This window comes from Hirundo rustica, chromosome 5, assembly GCF_015227805.2.
Source record: "Hirundo rustica isolate bHirRus1 chromosome 5, bHirRus1.pri.v3, whole genome shotgun sequence".
In the NCBI taxonomy this organism is placed as follows: domain Eukaryota; kingdom Metazoa; phylum Chordata; class Aves; order Passeriformes; family Hirundinidae; genus Hirundo; species Hirundo rustica.
This window is the reverse complement of record NC_053454.1, coordinates 42,235,790-42,254,217: the sequence shown is the minus strand read 5'-3', so window position 1 is coordinate 42,254,217 and position 18,428 is coordinate 42,235,790. Positions and strand designations below refer to the sequence as shown.

Genomic DNA, 18,428 nt, shown 5'->3' with positions numbered 1-18,428 from the left:
ATACTGGTTCTCCAAAATTGCCAAAAATACTAGTTGATGGGTTGCGGAATGCTAATACCTTTATTGTTCCTATACAAATAAAGGAGTGTAAAACAAAAAACCAGTATTTTATTGTTAAATGATGTTTAATTTAAGGTGGAAGTGTTCTTAGATCTACAAATTGACTACTCATTTGGAGGAAAGAGAGGCTTTTCTGAAGGACCATTTAGAGCAAGAGCCCAGTTTAGGTGCTCTATAGCTGTGTGCTGCATTATTCTTCTCTTCTCTTTCTATTACTTATGTAAGTAACTTAGATAAAGATCAACCTACTAAATTTACCAGCAAATGTAGATAACCAAAGCTGGATGTACAAATAAATTCAAATGCTGATGATGATAAAACGTAAGTGCTTTAAGAAACTGTATTGGTAATCCATACCCCACTGTGTGACAAAGAGAAGTGGGAAATTATGACCTAATAAGGAGTAAGCCTCAGGTTTGAGGAAAACATATTAAGTGGGTTTCTCTAGGAGAGTGAAACATAGATGGACACGTAGTTTTCCTCTGAATTCAGTGTTTAAAGGTTTTCCAGGTCTTCCTTTAAATCATTATCCCTGAAATTATGTGAGACTGTGGTCATATTGAAGATTATCAGAATGCAATTAAGAGTCGTAGTTCTCACTTTCTATCACTCATGCACACTCCCACGGGTTTTATTTTAATAGCACTGTTATTGTGGCCAGAGATAGCTGAGATTACATAGAGAAACCTTTTTCAAATTGTGAAGATTTATCTCTAGAACTGGTCTATGCTTCCAGATCATTTCTAGTCTTGGATCTTCAAAGTGCTGCTCTTGCCACAAATGGAAAAAACCCCTTCTTAAAATGAAAACCTTAATCCATCAAAGCTGATTTTAAAGAAGCTAATAATTTTCAAGGAAATGTTCATATTAACAGCACATCACCTTCCAGAGGTATTATCTCCTTATAGCCATCTTACTCACATTAGTATTCTGTTACCAACCTGTACTTACAGACTTTTTTTCTGCTATCATGCAGCACCTAACAGGTTGTTTTTAATAACTTCCCATTTTATTTCATTTATTAGAAATGAATGATGCATCAGTAAACAAAACTCAGGGTTAGATTTTAAAAATCACCTCTAAAAATAGAACTGCTACATGCTTCAAGATGTCTAGCTAGTTTGAGCCATGACCCTCTGCAGATCCTACAAACTCACACAGTGACAAAGTCAGTCGTCGCACATGCTGTGCTAGAACTGTGCCAATAACAGTGCAAAGCTGCAAATTTCCCAAGCATCTTCAAGTTCATTTGAAAAACTATTTTTGATCAGACTCCAGGGCATCTAGAAATGCTTGTTGTATTAGTGCAACATGTTAGTGCAGCAAATGAACACCAGGCCAAACCCACGGACATGTGTCAGACCTACAAGACAGACACAGCACCAGCTGCACCTCCTGGTAAACATGATACGCTGTGGACACGGCTGGTTTATGCAATTTTATTCTGATCATTCATGTACAGACACTTATTAACAGATGCTTTAATCATACCCCTCTCCAGGCTAGGAAATCTACTGATGCATCCCTAATTAACTTCCCAATGGATATGCAATTTCATGATGTCTTTTCTGCTCATGCAACTTACAAACTATCTAAACTTCCTATCTCATTACTTCATCTAACTTGTCAGCAAATTTAAAATAAGCACTCTTGACCATTAACACAAGATTTTGAATTCTGGTCCTTCACCCTTGCACCTATAGATCCAACATAATTTGTGAGATATTTTTCTGATATAAGATACTCTGCTAAGCTTAAGTAGAATAGAACTTATCTACTGTTTCATTCTGCAAGCAAAGTTTGCAAGCCACACAATTTCAGTATCATTTAAATGTCGGTGAAGAAGCCTCTAATAAATGCTTGACAAATCAAAGTTCAGTCACAAAGCAACAAAGCCAGCAATCAAGTCCAATTCTTCCTCTCCCTGCAGTCTTAGCTGGTGAAGTGACATCAGTTCACAATGTCTAAGAGCTCAATCACCATAGTAACTGCAGTTAAAACCGAAGGGAGAAATCACTCTCTTGGTTTCAAAGAGAATATATAACATCTAACTGCTAACCTGCCTGTGCTTTCCAGGAGATTACCTTCAGTTTGTCCTTGCCTAATCAAGTGAAAAGTCACACCAATATTTCAGGGAATGATAATTCAGAGAAAAGTTATTTTAAAATGAATGTGGTTCAATATATTTGGAGCTTCACACAACATATTAAATGAAGCATTGCTGTGATACAGAATATATTATGAGCACATGCTATCTGTTAAGCTGTCAATGTGATGGGTCTACAAGACTCAGTTCTGCAGATCTGAGCGTATCCCCGGGACACACTCATATCTCAGCATGGCAGGATAGAAAGTCCTTGGACAGGGATCTTTTTTGATGAGATTGTGGAAACTAATACAAAAACAGGGGGATTTTGCCTTTTAAAGGTCAATACAGGATGAAATATTCGATCTCTTCTGATCAGAACTGACTGTGCAGTGCTGCTTAATAAAGCTCACTGTAGCTGTTTCAGAATGATTCCAAGACAAAGGAGTTCACTGTGGAAATGGCACCACTTTTGTTTTGCATACCCAAAGATAGAACCATGGGGATATCTTCCCCTGGCAGCCGGTTTCAGTGCTGACTGTCTCACTGCACCAAACCGCTGTGCCTGGAGATAGTGAAGTTTACAGCTGCCCCAGTGCCAAAATTAGAGGTTGATCATGCTCCATGAGTGACTTATCTTCACACACAGTTAGCATTTTAATGTGGGGACCAGTACTGCTTGTCCTCCATGATAAGCACCCAAGTAGTTTTTAGATCAGCTCTTCAGCTGGTCACATCTTCACTTTGTTTTTTTACATTGCCAATAGTAAGCCTGAAATTACCATCTTGTCAAGAACCTCCCCTGTTCTTTTCTCATTTTACATTGTAAAACACCTTTCCTATGTAAAATATTTTGATAGTCTGCTCTCACATAACAGAACTGCAGAAGTGTGCTCTCCCAACAGATTTCTGGGCTTTGCTGGATTATGTACAACATTCTTTGTTGACCCATACCATTAGTAGCCTTGAGGGAATCCCTGTCCTGACTTCACCTTCACAGGTCACTCTCATTTATATACAAACAACCTCTGACAAGTGAAACAAGAGAAGGCATAGCCAGTAGGCTGTTAAACAGAGATCTCAGGACAAAGTTTGTAACCAGCACTGTGATGATTTTTTAGTTCTCATACTGAGACTGGCAGAACATGTATATTCCTAGTGCATACACGAAGTCAGCAACAAGTTTTGAGACAATACCTGCTGCAAAAATGGTACAGTCTTAGCTCTAATTGCTGAAAATGGATTACCATATCAGTTAAGATAAGGAAAATTTGATTTGAACTAAATAATCAATTAATGTCAACTTGGGCTTTCTTGAACTATTCAGCTGGAATTTTGAATCAAAGTTCAAAACAAATTGCTTTCTTTTCCGTGCTAACAATATCTAACAGAAACAAAATTACATCTTCCCCACCCTGCTTCTTTCTGCACACATATACTCTAGGTGTTAAAAGAGAATGCATATTTCCTGAAGGACTCCATTCTGGAAAAAGGAAGCCCTACTTGATTTCAGAAGAAGTTGTGTGGTTTATTTATTTATTTATTTATTTATTTATTTATTTATTTTTATATACACAAAATTGTTCTGTGTGAGACTGAAGAAAGGTGATAAAATTAAAATTGTTTTCTATTTAGCTGTTTCTCCACCCAAAGAAACAATGTGGGACAAAACAAGAACAGTATTTTTCTTAATATTTAGTTCCCTCTTGTAAACATTAGCTGGTTTTCTCTGCAGGTTGTGGAAAGTGATCCTTCCCCTCTCAGCACTGGAAAGGCTGTACCAGGAGTGCTGTGAACTCCCCAATACAAGAGAGATACAGAGCTATGAGACAGAGTCCACTCCCTCTAGGGAGGACCTCTAAGATGATCAAAGCACTGGAGCATCTCTCAGAAGAGGAAAGGCTGATACAGCCGGCACTGTTCAGCCTGGAGAACGGATAGCTCAGCAGGATCTCACCCATGCACACAAATACCTGAAGGAAGGGTGAAGAGAGGATGGAGCCAGGCTCTCTTCAGTGGTGTCCAGTGCCAGGACAAGAGGAAACATCAGGAAACACTCTTCTACTGGGAAAGAGATGGAGCACTGGCACGTGTTGTCCAAAGAATTTGCAGTCTCCATCCCTAGAGATCGCTGAAAGGTGGCCCAGAACAACTGGCCCTAGGTGGCTGGGCATGAGCAGGTGAGGTTCAACAAAATGACCTCCAGAGGCCCCTTCCAACCTCAGACATTCTGCAACCCATGAAACCAAATCTAACCACTTAATGAAACAAAACCAGCATAATCAAAACCAATTAAGATCTGCTAACACTTTCACAGAGACTTGTAATATATTAGGCAAATTCAAACCAAGTTTCATGAAAATACAGATTTAGAAGCATGTACTCTCTCAAGCAGATTTATATAAGCATTTGTTCAAAACAGATGGAGAAGAAAAGTGGATAATGAAGTATTAAACATCAAACTGCAGATCTTACTAAGTCAGTCCTCTGCTGGACTGTTATGTAAATGGTTTGGATAAAGAAATTTGAAAGGACAACTAGGGAATCTCTTTTTGGAAGACAGAAGACGAGTCCCATAGCAACACTGCAAACTTTGGGCTAGGCACTGAGGATTTTTAACAGATTCATTAATTTACCAAATTACGAGGCAAAGAATGAAGATGAAAGAAGTTGGTCTATTTTTTCTCCTATTCTCAATATTTTGAACAGTAAAACTATCTAATTATTACAGTGCCAGACTTGACTTTAACACCTTCACTTCATCCCATTCATGATTAATACCTGACCTGTGGAGTAATGGAGGATGACTCTCCTTGTCTGTGGATGAGCTGCAAATTTCAGCACTCTCACCTTAGAGAATCAATTGTCTGCTTATCTACCACTGAAGTTTCTGAGTACCTGGGGATACAGCAGTGTGTAATATCTTAGAGATGTCAAGACATAGGCTATATTATTTAGGAGAGACATGAAAAAGTTCAGGGTTAAGGGTACATGACTTTCTAACAAGGAGAAGGTTAAAACTGGGGTAACAGACAAAATAAGACAAAATATAGTTTCTTCAGTTTAGAGGTTAAGATTATTTTTTAGGCACCTATGTGCTTTTATCTCAGTCTAGAAGAATAATATAGATTTAAATTAGATATGGCATTCATTTCTAGCTGACTAATATTTGTTTTGACTAATATTATTAAATATCTATTTACTTACAGCACAACAGTAAAATTTCCAGAAAAGCCTAAAAAAGTCAAATTAAATAAGAAGGAAATACATAATAAATATTTAAACCTCTTTAAATAATATATTATTTGTGAGACGTTCTAGATGGATATTAATACAATTTTTTCAGCAAAGTAACCTTCAGACTGAGAGCACAGTTTATCAGAAGTTTGTGCTGCTAGCTGCTTTGGACAGCCCAGATTTCTCCTCTACCCCATGGATCACTTTTGCCTCTCTCTGGCCCTGTGAGAGACAGAACACCGAACCATGTAAAGGAACACACAAAAGTAAAAAAAAAACTTCAAAAACCCTCCTGTTGTTTTGAACAAATGCTCATTTCCTCAGTATGGTTTATTTTACAACTTGACACCAGCTGGAAGGCACAGCTGAAGAAGCTGCTGTAGGACAAGCCTGAACACTGAGAGAACAGAGACTGCTTAAGCTGCCTGTGCTACCAAAAGAAATGCTTGTCAAGCAACGGCTTCACTACTTTTGCAGCCAACTTTCCAACACGGTCCTTCTTGCCTGTCTCAACACTTCAAATAAACAGGGATCTAAAAAGAGGATTGTTTTGATTCTGTTGTATCCTTCTGTATCTGATTACTAACACCTGCTGCAAAAGTTTGAACTGTGGTTTTCTACAAAACAGAATCTAAACAAGGACACAAGTATATCACCACACCATACACAATGAGACATCTACTATAAACCTGAGCTAGCTAAGAACAGGAAACCTAGAAGGCAAATATTCCAATATAGCAGTACAAATATCATTGTCATTGGATTGCTTGCAAGTCTCTTATCCGAGCAAGGTCATGATTTTGTGATAAAATAATGAAAGGATTTTCTCAGCAAGCATACAATGAAACTGCGCTAGAAATGTATAATGCAAAGGAATATTTAAAAAACCCAAAGAATGACTGGTGTACCTGCTTAGATTATTTTCTACTTGATGAAAAACAATTTATATCAATTGCAATATTTTTAATAGAAAAAAGCTTTCATTTTTTGTTTCTTCCTCCACATATATCTACATCTCGGTCCAAACTCTGATTTTATATTATCATATATGCAAGGCCTGATCAAATCTTTCTGTTGCTCCATATGGACAAAGCAGAAACATTTCTTGTTTCATAAGTGACTGAGCAAACATGTCATTACATAAACTCTGTCACTGAGGAACATTTTTTCACTTCTGGGGCTCTAGGTGCATATCCAGTCACACTTCCAGGCAATGACAGCAAGAAAGCCACAAACATATCTTTTTTCTGGGAAGAACCTGGAATGCTGGCTGGGAGGAAAACAGTGCTTGCTACCCAGGCCTCATCAATGCACATTAGCGTCACAGTCTGCACACATATGACGAATCTAGGACAAAGAGGAAATGTCTGTGTTCTCAGAGAACACAGCAGACAGTAAGAAATACATGCCAAACATAAAATAAAGGGGGGAAAAAAAGCACCCCAAATAAGTCAGTACTGATGCCACTCCTTCAGAGAAGACAGCAAGAGTGAAAACTACAGTTTGTCATCACTTCACTTTTGATTTTGTTTTTTTTCTATTGTCATAAGTTTTCAATGAGTATATCACTTCAGACATTACCTTCATATCTATTTCTGTACCATGGATCTGTTGAGCTACTGTTTTGATGATTCCAATGACAATATCCTGCAGACCTTCCCTTTCTGAATAGTAATGCAGGATGAGTCCTTTCCCCTTCTCTGCATCAGTGCATCTAAAGGAAGGGGCTCGCATACCCGGGTAAATAGTAGCAAGGTGGTCATGCAAAGCATCCAGGTTCTGGAAGAAGAAATTAAAAACATGATTATAAGGCATTCACTTACTATTTATCAAGAAAGCAAGCACATATTTTGTAAAGTCTGAGCACCCCCTTTCTCCTAATCATACTCCTAGCTCATACTGCTACACATTCGCCTTATTCTCTGTAGAACTCCCATCACAGCAGGCTTTTCAGGTAGCCCAAAATGTCTTATCTACCGTGGAAACATTTGAACAACAAATGGCATAAAAATTAGGATTATTATTAGTTACTCCAGATAGTAAGAAGTCATGCTTGATTATGCTGTATTTTCAAACATTCAGATTGTTAAAGACCTTCTGTGTGTTTCTCAGTCTAGTACCTCAACCAGTTCCATTCTTTCCAATTCTAGTCTCTATAATCTCTTCAAATATTAATTCAGGAGCCAAACAGAAATAAGCATGTCTGAATAAACATAAATCTTTCTCATTATCAATGAAAAAGCCTAGTTCTGAAACTATAACAATCAAATTTACAGGGCCTGACAAAGTTCAAATTTTAAAGTAAAGATTTAAATGCTTGAAAGGCCAAATTCAAATATAACTTTTCTTTGACAATAATTGAAAACCTCCACAGAATAAACAGAAATATCACAGCTGCTGTAACAATGTATCAGAAAAAGTTGCTCAGGAAAGGGAAGAGATTGGGGTTATTTTCTTGCTACTGTCCCAGACATACCATGTATTTAAATTTTAACCAGACAAATTGTGACCTGGAGAGGAAAGCTAAGTTATAAACAGATAGGCATACCTAATAAGGACATTAAAGAGAAAAGTGAAATCAAAATCCCACTTAAAACACAACACTAGATTCCACTTGGATTGTGAAGCAATTATCAAGGCTCCAAGTTGCTACTTACTGTACATTTAACACAGAAAGGGCAACCTAGTTTGCAGGATAGAGTTGCAATCCACAATTTTTTATTTATTTATAATTCATATAACTCTTTAAATCTTAAGTCCAGAACACTACTGTATATTTTAAATGTTCTCTCACTGCCCTGCAAGTGACTGCTATCACCAGGCTTTGCATATTGTTTTCTGCCAACATAGGAAGTGAAGTGAAAATATTTTCAATGTGCTGTCTGGGAAATTCTCCACCTTTCATGAGCATCTGTCGATCATCAAATTTGTGGAAGCATACTGAACTTGTTTTCATGTGAGCTGTGAAGTGCTTGAACAGCTGCCTCTTCTCCTGGAGACCTTCAGACAAAATGACACTCTTAGCAATGAATTCCGTGGGATGCACTTAGCCTGGAATTTCCTCCTTCGGTTTTTTAGCTTGTTTCAAATTCATGTTTTTGTTGCTATATCAACATCTCCAAATTAGAACATGAAGAGGCAACAATCTGGGTGTCAATTCATTCCAGCTGTTAGTGGGCATTGACAAAAAATCATAATGCTTGAAGGCAAACTCTGTAAGAACTTTGCAGGGTTTAAGACAATGAAATTGGAAAAGACTACTTTGAAAGAGTGTGGATGAGAAAAGAGCAAAAGAGATGACTGGCTCTGAAAGACTGGCCTGCCATCTCCTTAACTGCATGCAGAACTGCAGTTTCAGTACATACACCTCAGAAACAGCCGGGATGTATTACCTATTGGAAAAAAACTCTTAGGGACATACACGGGAAAAGACGATAATCTTTCAGTTACACAGTCACCATCTGTGAATTTCAAACGGGGTATAGCCAATGTCAAGGACAGAATTGCTGTAAAATCGTTGTCTAAGTACCAATATTTGGGTCTGGCACATGTTGACTAACAACTGGCGTCTGCAAAACCACTTTGCCATCCTTCGACTCCTTTACTGCTGACTTTGTCAAAGCAGTGTCTTAAGTGAAGTCCATGCAATATGTCCTTCAGTTTTTACTCTCAATCTCCCAGAGTGGGGGACCTATAGCTCACTGTATTCAAAACTTCACTCTAACACATAGTCAAGGAGTAGACATGTTTTTCTAGATCATGGAGTTGAAATCACCCCTAGATGTAGACTCTGTCATTGTTACTCCTATTTTTTTGTTGTGTTCGATCCATTCTAAATTGATATTGCAGCTTCTGAAAGAATAAATTTCTTTTTTATTGTATGTTCACGTACTGTGAGTCAGAGGTGAGGTCAGACTATAATAGGCTAAGCTCTCTCCCTGAATTCTCAGCTCCTAGACTGCTCAGATGTATGGCAGAGCTTGTGCTGGGACCAAAGAACCAATCCTAGAGCCATGAGGAACAGTGATCAGCTCCAAGGGGAAAACACAAGGGAATCTCCAAGCAAGAACAAGCAGTCATACTAAATGGAGCTGATCCTAGTCTGTCTAAAAGTGAGAGCTGTGGTTGGCACCTGAAATACAAAGATAGGCTGTTCAGTGCTATGCAGTACACAGTACCTGGAGACCTACCTAAAAGAGGAGTTAATCCCTGAATTGTATTGCACTGCAATCATGAAAACCTAAATAGCCATGTAAACAATGCCTGAAATGAGAGAACTAACCACTAATTTTCATTCAATAGAAATCTATTAAATTGAACATAAATGCACACTTTAAGTTTCTTAGGAGGTAGCTCTTTTCACACTGCTTTTCTTTGGCACAGTGTCTTTCAACATGATTTGCAAATTTTCCATGCTTGTGTTTTTCACATAAATATTTGAGTTAGTTGCCCTTTTTATTTTCTTCTCTCATGAAGCTTGAAGTAACTGTTTCAACTCTGAATAAACAACATTTTCTTGAGATGTCAAAGGAAACAGAACATAAATGGGAGATTTATATTCATATATTTAAAAAAGCTGCAGTTCTCAATTATTTTGTATATATCCTGTACACATTTCAAGAAGCACCTTTTGGAACTCAATTATGTATTTTAAGAACCAGAGAAAAGTTTGGGACATTAAACCCAACCTGCACCTATTTTTGTAACAGGTATATAAAGTAGTTTCCTGACCTAATATGACTGCTGGAAGATGCAGAAGTAATAAATCACAGATAATGTTGATTTTCCATTGTAATGAAAAGCTAAGAAGTACACTTCTGACACAGCTGCTAATACATTAGTCTTGTTAAGATTTAGAGAAATATGTAATAGACAATGTCATCCGTTAGCACTGAAATTCAAAAAAGCAGCTCAAAATGCTGTCAATAGAAGAATATAAATGTAAGCTGTTTCCGTTTTTACAGATGTTTGGTGTGTATAACAAACATGCCCTGTCCTTCCACCAGCTCATGTGGTAAGGAATGAAAAGAGAAGTATGGAAAAGGGCATGAGGGAAAGCAAATAGCATCTCTATTTGTGGCCCATACATGAGTAACCAAAGTGATGATGCAATGGGCCAGCTACACCTTGTTTTTCCTCCCTGATTCTTGCCCAACCTTAGCCACAACTTCAGCACATGAGTTATCCTCGGAAATTACTTTTATCTGAAGGCTTGCTTTGAGAGCAGCCTGTGAATGAAGATATAAAGGATACTGTCTGTAGACAGACAGTGGTTTATAGATCACTCACGATATGCACGTGTTGCAACATACACATACCCTGTCTGCCCAGCAACTACAGTTTGTGGGGTTTGTACACGAAGTCTGGGTTGACTGCATCTAGGCTGCTCTAGAATGATGCAGGTTTTGGGGTGGTGAGACACACAATTAAATATTCAAGTAATCCAGCAAACTATGATTCTTTTTCCCTTAATGCTGGAGAGATTTTAAGGGTACAGATGACCAGAGGCTACCACATTTTCAGAGAAAATCAACAGTTTTGACAATCAGCTTTTGGGCAATCTTCAGTGCAATGCTTTTAATCTCATTACAGTACACAGTTCTCTCCAAGAGTGATATAGATCACAAATCATAAATACAAAATGCTTACTGGAGTGAACAATCAAAGAAGGGAAGGCCATTTTTCTACACTCAGAAATTAATGCTTTAGAGAAGACCCTACATTTCTGCCATGCTATTAAAGAATCATTTTTATGTCATTTTTGTTTATAGTACAGTATCATGCTGTTCTGCAGTATCCCACCCTCAGTTCATGGATGAAGAATAACATCCTAAGAGATAAGCTGTTATGAGCCCTAGCTCTGTACATAACATACTATTAGAAATATCCAGTACCAATAATTAGTCAGAGATAATAGAAGAAATATCATAAAACCTGAAAATCACATTTTCTGTTACCATAAATAAGGTTAGTCTTTCCACTTAACACATGCCCCCCCCCCTGCCTCTGTTTGCTGCTTATGAATATTCCTGTTCCAAATTTCTCTTTGGAATTTCAAATTAAATTTCTGTTGACTAGGCCATAATTCTGTCTGGTATCTGAAACAATTTGGCACAAAAATCTTACCTGCAAAAACTCTCTGACATTTGAGCCCAAGACACGTAGAATTGTATCATAACCAGATTCTTGACAAAACACAAAAAACATCTTCCCAAACATTTGAAGAATTTCCCCAGCATTTAGATCTAGTTAAAACAGGAAAATATGATTCAGTCCAAACACTGTATTCCATGCACTTGCTTATTTCTTTACTCTTATATTCATAAACACTACTCAGATGCAGTAGGTCAAGAATAAAGCAAGATTCAGGGTTCATATGGCAAATACTGAGTATCCTATAAATCCTGAGTATTCTATGAGAAATATATGAATTTCATTAGGATTACCAATTACCATTATTACTTCATTGCATTGTATGTTTCACACAAATACAGCATTTAGACTTTGATGCAGGAAAATGAATCACTTCTTGAAAATAAATGAACTTGGTTGCTAGTAGTGCTCGCCTCAGCAGAGTTAATTCTAATTTACAACAGCATGAAACCACATCAGCTGCTCCAATTCAACATTACTACAGTCATCAGTCTTATAGATTCTTGGCTAATTACTGATGCAGAACAATTTCATACCGTGCTTAGGTCTGCAGATAAAATAATGCTGATGTGCATAATTCTACCTTTTAAATTCCAGACCAGAGCTGCAATGATTGAGAATGAATGCAACCCAAATCAATGGCTGATATGCACTTAAATGAAATGTGTCCATGCCACAAGCATTTCTGTGACTCAGCACTGTTCTTCAGCAGAGATCAAGGATTCATTCATTCATTCATTCATTCATTCATTCATTCATTCATTCATTCGCTGCTCTTGCAGCAGTGGTTGAAACCTGGGTGTACTGGAAGGCAGTTGCAGCAGGATGTTGTTATTTCACCACTGCTTGTTACACTGCCCATGCTGTGTGGGTGAGGTATATTTCTCCAGTTTAAGATGGAATACTTTGGAAATAATAAAAATAATTTCAAGCAATAAAAGAAGTAAATTTTTCTTACAGAAATAAGAGAAAGACAATTTTTTCTCCTAAGATTTAAAAAAAAATTCTCTGACCAAGGCTCCATTTTCACTTCCTCTGTGCTAAATCCTGTTTCTCTCTGCTACACAGATTTGGGAGGCAGGAGGGTATTATTATTTCTGTGATGAATGGGCAAAGAATATATCTATATTACTTACTAAGGACCTTGCTTGCAGCTGCAACAAGGTCATAGGTTTTGGAATCATCATAAATTATTCTGACCAGAAACTGGCCCTCTTCATCCAGCTGCGCCTCCTTCCTAAAAAAGAAAATAGAATAAAATCTTTTTGCTTGAGGGAAAAGCACCACATGGATAAAAGTCTTTTAAATAAAATAAGTTTGCAGAGTTATTCAAGACAGAAAGTTAGAAATAAATCTGTTCCATATCTCAGTCATTAGTGTACAATACAGTTATTTCAGACCACAAGTGTTCTGAAAGTATTAATTAGCAACAAGAAAATAAACATGATTTTTCAGTACAGAGCCTCAAAAAAAGTTGCTGTACTAATAAACACACAATTTGCATTTTAAAATAAGAGACTATCCAATAATGCAGCCCATGGTGGGCTCTTTAAACACTTTAAAAGCATTTTCATTTCATCACATTTTAATTGCACTTTATTTACGAAAGGCGTGGGATGTCTCTAACAACCATTCGCACATATGTGCAAAGAGGCATTTAAAATACAGATGCAAGTATCAAATCAAATATCTTTTTTCATAATTCTGCACAAACCCAGAAGGTAGAAAGAAAAAGGATGCTAGATTGCAAGGCCTTGTTTTCACATTGCACATTAATTTGCAGGTGTAAAGTGTCACTACTTAGCTAAAGCACAATAAAGATATACATTTCTTCACATTTCTTCTTCTTTTCATAAAGGAAACAACTCTCTACCCCAGGTTTATTACAAGACTCATATATATGTCCTCTGCACACTTACTACTGCTACGAAGTAAAAAACCAAAGCAAAATTACTGCTTTGTTTTTCGGGTCATTTACTATTCTCTTCAACTTGAACAATTTGAGCAGCTTGTCCAAAAGGCAGCACAAATCTGTAGGCTGTATTTTTTTTACTGAGGAAAACAAGTTGATCCCCCTGAAAATGAATGAACTGTCGTGCCTTCCAAGCTTTGCATTTGGCACAAATGAGTTACTATGGAGGACCCACAAGTGCCTTCCACCCTGTTTTACCCGCTCTGCACAGCACAGGAGCCAGGCCACTGGTGCTGCAGGAGCGATCGAGTCCCAGCTCTTGGGAGGGGGACAGGGAGCATCTCCATGGGCAGGCAGACCCCAGGACACTGAAGAGCCAGCTGCCCATGTGGTTGGTCCTGCTGTGCACAGAGCATGCTAATGGACATGGCCCTGCCTCTGCCCAGTTTCAAGTAAAGCAGTATTCAGTATTTGCTCTTATTTCCCTTGCAAATTTCCCTTCTGCAGATGAGATGTGCAGAGGGGCCTGCTGTGCTCTATGATGAAGTCGTGCCCTTTTTGTTGAAGTCCTCATCCGGAAAATAAGCACAGCCTCCTTTCTCAGTGTGTTTTTTAAAAGAGGTGTTCACCTCCTGTGGTGCTGCCTACAATGACTCTATAGACACAGTGTGCTTTGCAGAAATAGTGATTAAAGAGGAGACATTTCTAAGTACTCATGCTCTAATTGATGTACTTAGAATATATTTTGGCTCAGCAAAACTAATCTGATCACGGCATCATTAGTATATTTGCAGGTGGAGGGTCACAGCTACCTCATTAAAAAGAAATTACCCTTTCATCTAAATGTATCTCTATGCTGCAGTTCATTTCAGGGAGTCAAAAGAAAAGCAAAGAGATAGGAAAGCCTTGAAGTGAATTACTGAATTGCATCTTACGTCACACCAAAAAAAAATTAAAAATCCGTACATTATGTCACTCTTCAGAAAAAAAACCCTTAGAATTAGAAAAACTATTAAAAAGGCAGATTATGAGGTAGGTTTTTAAAAAAATCCAAGCACAAGGGATGCAAATCAAGACATTCATCAACTTGGTAGTAGTATAATTATTTTTCTAATGTACAAATAAAAGAGAACAATGAGTAATCAATTATTTACTACTACCATGGTAATGAAGAGCATTTACCAGAGCATGACTGGTAAACTGAGTAAATACAAAGAAATGCTCTTTGAGATACAGCTGAAGCCCACAGAGCCAATATTTCCAACTTCTAAATTTCTCTTGGTTTAATTTACTAAAGTGGTGTCATTGATTTAAAAAATTAATTAATACAAAATAATAAGGCTGCAGATCAATTCAAACATTTACAGATGTAGTGGAATTATCCATCCATAGAAACAGAAATGTTTCCTGAGGTACTCAAAGGGGAGAGGTCTGAGAATTAAGTGCTCTTGTTGACCTTAAAACTGCTAGATGGCAAACGGTACTGCTGAGAAGGTCTGATTCCAACCTCATATGGCAGTATTCTATTGACCTAAGTGAAAGGACTTGTTTTTTAACTCTCCAGTTTGTAATCATCAGTCTTTGATAATCTGTTCACTTAATGGGTATCTAGAACCCATTATTTTCTTTTTCCTCTTCATCTTCCTTTAATCTTGCTCCTCACATTCTTCTCTCTGTCCAAAAATTACACAACATTGTTTTTATATTTCAAATAAATAAACATTCATATTATTTATTAACTGAAGTACTGTAACTGTTACTTGAAATAAACATTTTTACACCCACTCTAAGAATGATGAACTGCAAACAAACAGCAATTTTCCTAAAGGAAAGCTAGAGCAGAGGTGCGACTAAATATCCTTCATAATTCCACAAAAAAGAAACATTATCCAATGACATGGAAAATATTATAATAATCTTAATTAAGCAGGGTCTTAAGCAGGAGAAGTTGTCAGTGGGAAATGATGTCTTGAAATATAAGAGATCAGCCAGGGACAAGAAAGTAAAGTTCATATTTCCTAAGAACAGAACTGAAATGAATATGAGAAAAGAAAACCATCTTGATTCTTTGATTCTCATAACATGGTATGTAACTACAAGTCAGCTACAGTTTGGAGGGATGTTTGCAAAGGGTGAACAAACTTTCCCACATCTCTGATACATGCTGTGCTTTCTTTTAGTCTCTCTGATCTGAGCCAAACCACAAAGGATAAAATACACATCTGGAAAAGCAATGAACATCCTCAAAAATACTGCCTACTTGCACAGTAGACACAGCTTTTCTGTGTGAGAATTTTCTCTATGAAAAACTGACTCAGTTTGATGATGTTGGTATCTCTTTCAAAACTACTTGCATTTCTTTCCAGCGACATTGACTGGAACTTTTCCTGTTTACTTCTCTGTGCCAAACCATGTTTCTTTTTTTTTACTTTATTTGTCTTTAGTTTACTTTGTCAAAGTTTTTGTCAATATCTGCAATTTCTCTGAGCAACCACTTTTTAAAATCAGCACTGGTTATTTCAGTCTACTCCATTTAAGTATTTTAACTAATTTTTTTTTCTCGTTTACACTAGATCCTTTTCTAGTTTAGATCTAGATCCTCTGGATACTCTAGATACTCAGCAGCCATCATCTCTTTACTGATTAATTCCCATTAAAAATATTTAAAGTTGAGCAAAACTTTCTAGAAAATTTGTCAAAGTAAACATTTACTCCTGCAGGGGATTACACTTCACAGTTAAAACCATGATGGCAAAATTTTCTTTGCTTGCTCTAAAAATATGGCAAATACCATGACAGTGGCTAATCTAAGCCTATGTAGAAGATAAACTGCTTTTTTAAGATGCATGCTTGAAAATTATTAAATTTCAGAACTTTCTTCTTCCTTTCCAAGTCAATTTCTTCACCATTACACTTAATATCTGTTGTGCTGGTACATCCCAACAATTTAGATAGGTGTTGAGCCGAAATAAAATTCAGTTAGACATTTCTTTTTCTGTGTTATTTTTTTGCTAGAGGAATTTCCCTATCTGCTCCATCACCTGTTCACAGAAGCTGCTCTGCATACAGACAACATGTAGCCAGAGTGATTGTGGACAGGCTTCCAAAGCCCTTCTGCTTCCCTCAGTAATCTAACAGCAGTGAGAGCTTCCAAAAGTCTTTCTCTCTGAAGTATTAGTCTTAAGACTACATGTGATAGGAAAATGCTGCTGTGAGCATATCCAAAATGGCCACTGACATTTTGTGAAAGCAATCCTATTTTTTCAGAGGCACTGGTCTTTCAGCAGGTCTACAGAACAGCAGGGCCTCTAATGACCTTGTCTGAGAGAGCATCACAGCTATCAGCAGCAGAGAGACTGACCATGACTGACCTCCAGCAGCTCAGGAAACCGGACAGTGTCATTCAGGTGAATACCTAAAATTGTTTCCTCATGGCCGCAGTTTTCCTGCCTAATTACGTGACCTACCTGATTTCTCAAAGCTGCCTGCACTTACACTAAGGAAATGGTTTTATAACAAGGGTGATAGGAAGAAATATATGATAGTGTCACAAAAACTGTTATAATTAATGCTAAGAGTGAGGCTGCTTTGTCAGCTTTGCAGAGCTGCTGTGGTCATCTGTCCATCAACCGTAATTCCTTACACTTGTATTTGGCTGACCACATTTCAGAGAAAACTTCATAATCCACAGCTTTACAAAAAAACTGTGGCATTTCCCTTGAAATGTTTTGCTGCAATCTTAAGTTACAGTTTTTGACCAGATAAAATTATGAGAGGAAATTAGCATAGTTCTAATGTTTTCTGCAGATTGTGGTGTTTGATCACAAAGACATTAACAGCAATAACATGTTGCTAGCTTTCTTAAGAACTTGACTGGAAATGAGCCAAAAGCAACAAGCTCTGGCAAATTCCCAAGCCCCGCTTAATTCTTTGGTGAAGACGCAGTATTACAGTAGCAAACTTTTCACTTTTATATGGCTGTTCTTTCAAAATAACTTTCAAGTCAAATAGAACAGAATTTACAATTAATGTCTCGTTTACATCGATAGAGACATCCCCTGTAAATTTATGTTCAAAACACTAAAACACCCCAGGATTTTAGTGCTCTCGGTCGAACTGACTCCAGTCACAGGAGATGTGATATCTCATCGTTCAAAACATATATCCCATGACATGCCTGTCCTAACTTCTACAGTCTGGCAGCCCTTTTTATTTACTTTAAACTAATTTTGACTGATTATAGAGATTTATTTCAATTGTGGGAAACAAAGATTCCAGCACAGACTTTTCTAAAATGCTTTTGTTTTCCTCCAGAATGTTTCTATTACCCAGGTTAATGTGAGGCAGTTTACTTTGGTAAGAGTAGAACCTTAACCATTGCACCATGGAAAAAAACAGCTATACAGAAGATATTTTTCATGTAAAGATTTAGCCTTCAAATCAGTGGAAAAAATCCTATTGAACAGATCAAAGCAGGATCAAGTCTTAAAACAGCCTTTCCTCCATCAGTCATGCTAACACCCCCCAAACTGCGGTTGATTTAGCAGCACAGAACAGCATCACATGTGATACAGCTGTATACAATGGTTCCTTTGAAAATCTTTCCCTTTGTGCAACTAGTTAAGTATTTGTAAACACACTACTAATGTTCAAAGGTAATGTTAATAATTCACAGAAATGGCTGAAATGCTGCATGTAGACAAGCATTCCAAGAAAAACTATTCTTAAAATCAGAACAGATCCTGCACTTCAGATTTTTAACCACAGGACGCACGCATTTTTATTTGACATAGAGGTTTGATGTAGAAAGGATTTCTTTTGCCATCTTTGGAGATTTTACAAACAACACAGCTGGACAAGACGTCATATCTGGCTGGTTTTATTTACATAGTCCATTCTGCACAAGGTGAGTTTTAATGAATTTTGCAGTCAGACTGTAGTGTTTAAACTGAATTTGCATAATTAAGAAGATTTGCTGAC

General features: G+C 37.3%; 1 protein-coding gene across 1 annotated transcript in view; it reads right to left on the bottom strand.

The window, feature by feature from the left end:
• Positions 1-18,428, bottom strand: part of GUCY1B1 (guanylate cyclase 1 soluble subunit beta 1) — a 41,759-nt gene that overhangs the window by 12,924 nt on the left and 10,407 nt on the right. Inside the window, exons 3-5 of the mRNA XM_040065744.2 lie at positions 12,673-12,773; positions 11,510-11,628; positions 6,965-7,162 (exon numbers count right to left, since the gene is read on the bottom strand). Coding sequence (XP_039921678.1) covers positions 6,965-7,162; positions 11,510-11,628; positions 12,673-12,773 — 418 coding nt within the window. The remainder of the gene's footprint in view (positions 1-6,964; positions 7,163-11,509; positions 11,629-12,672; positions 12,774-18,428) is intronic.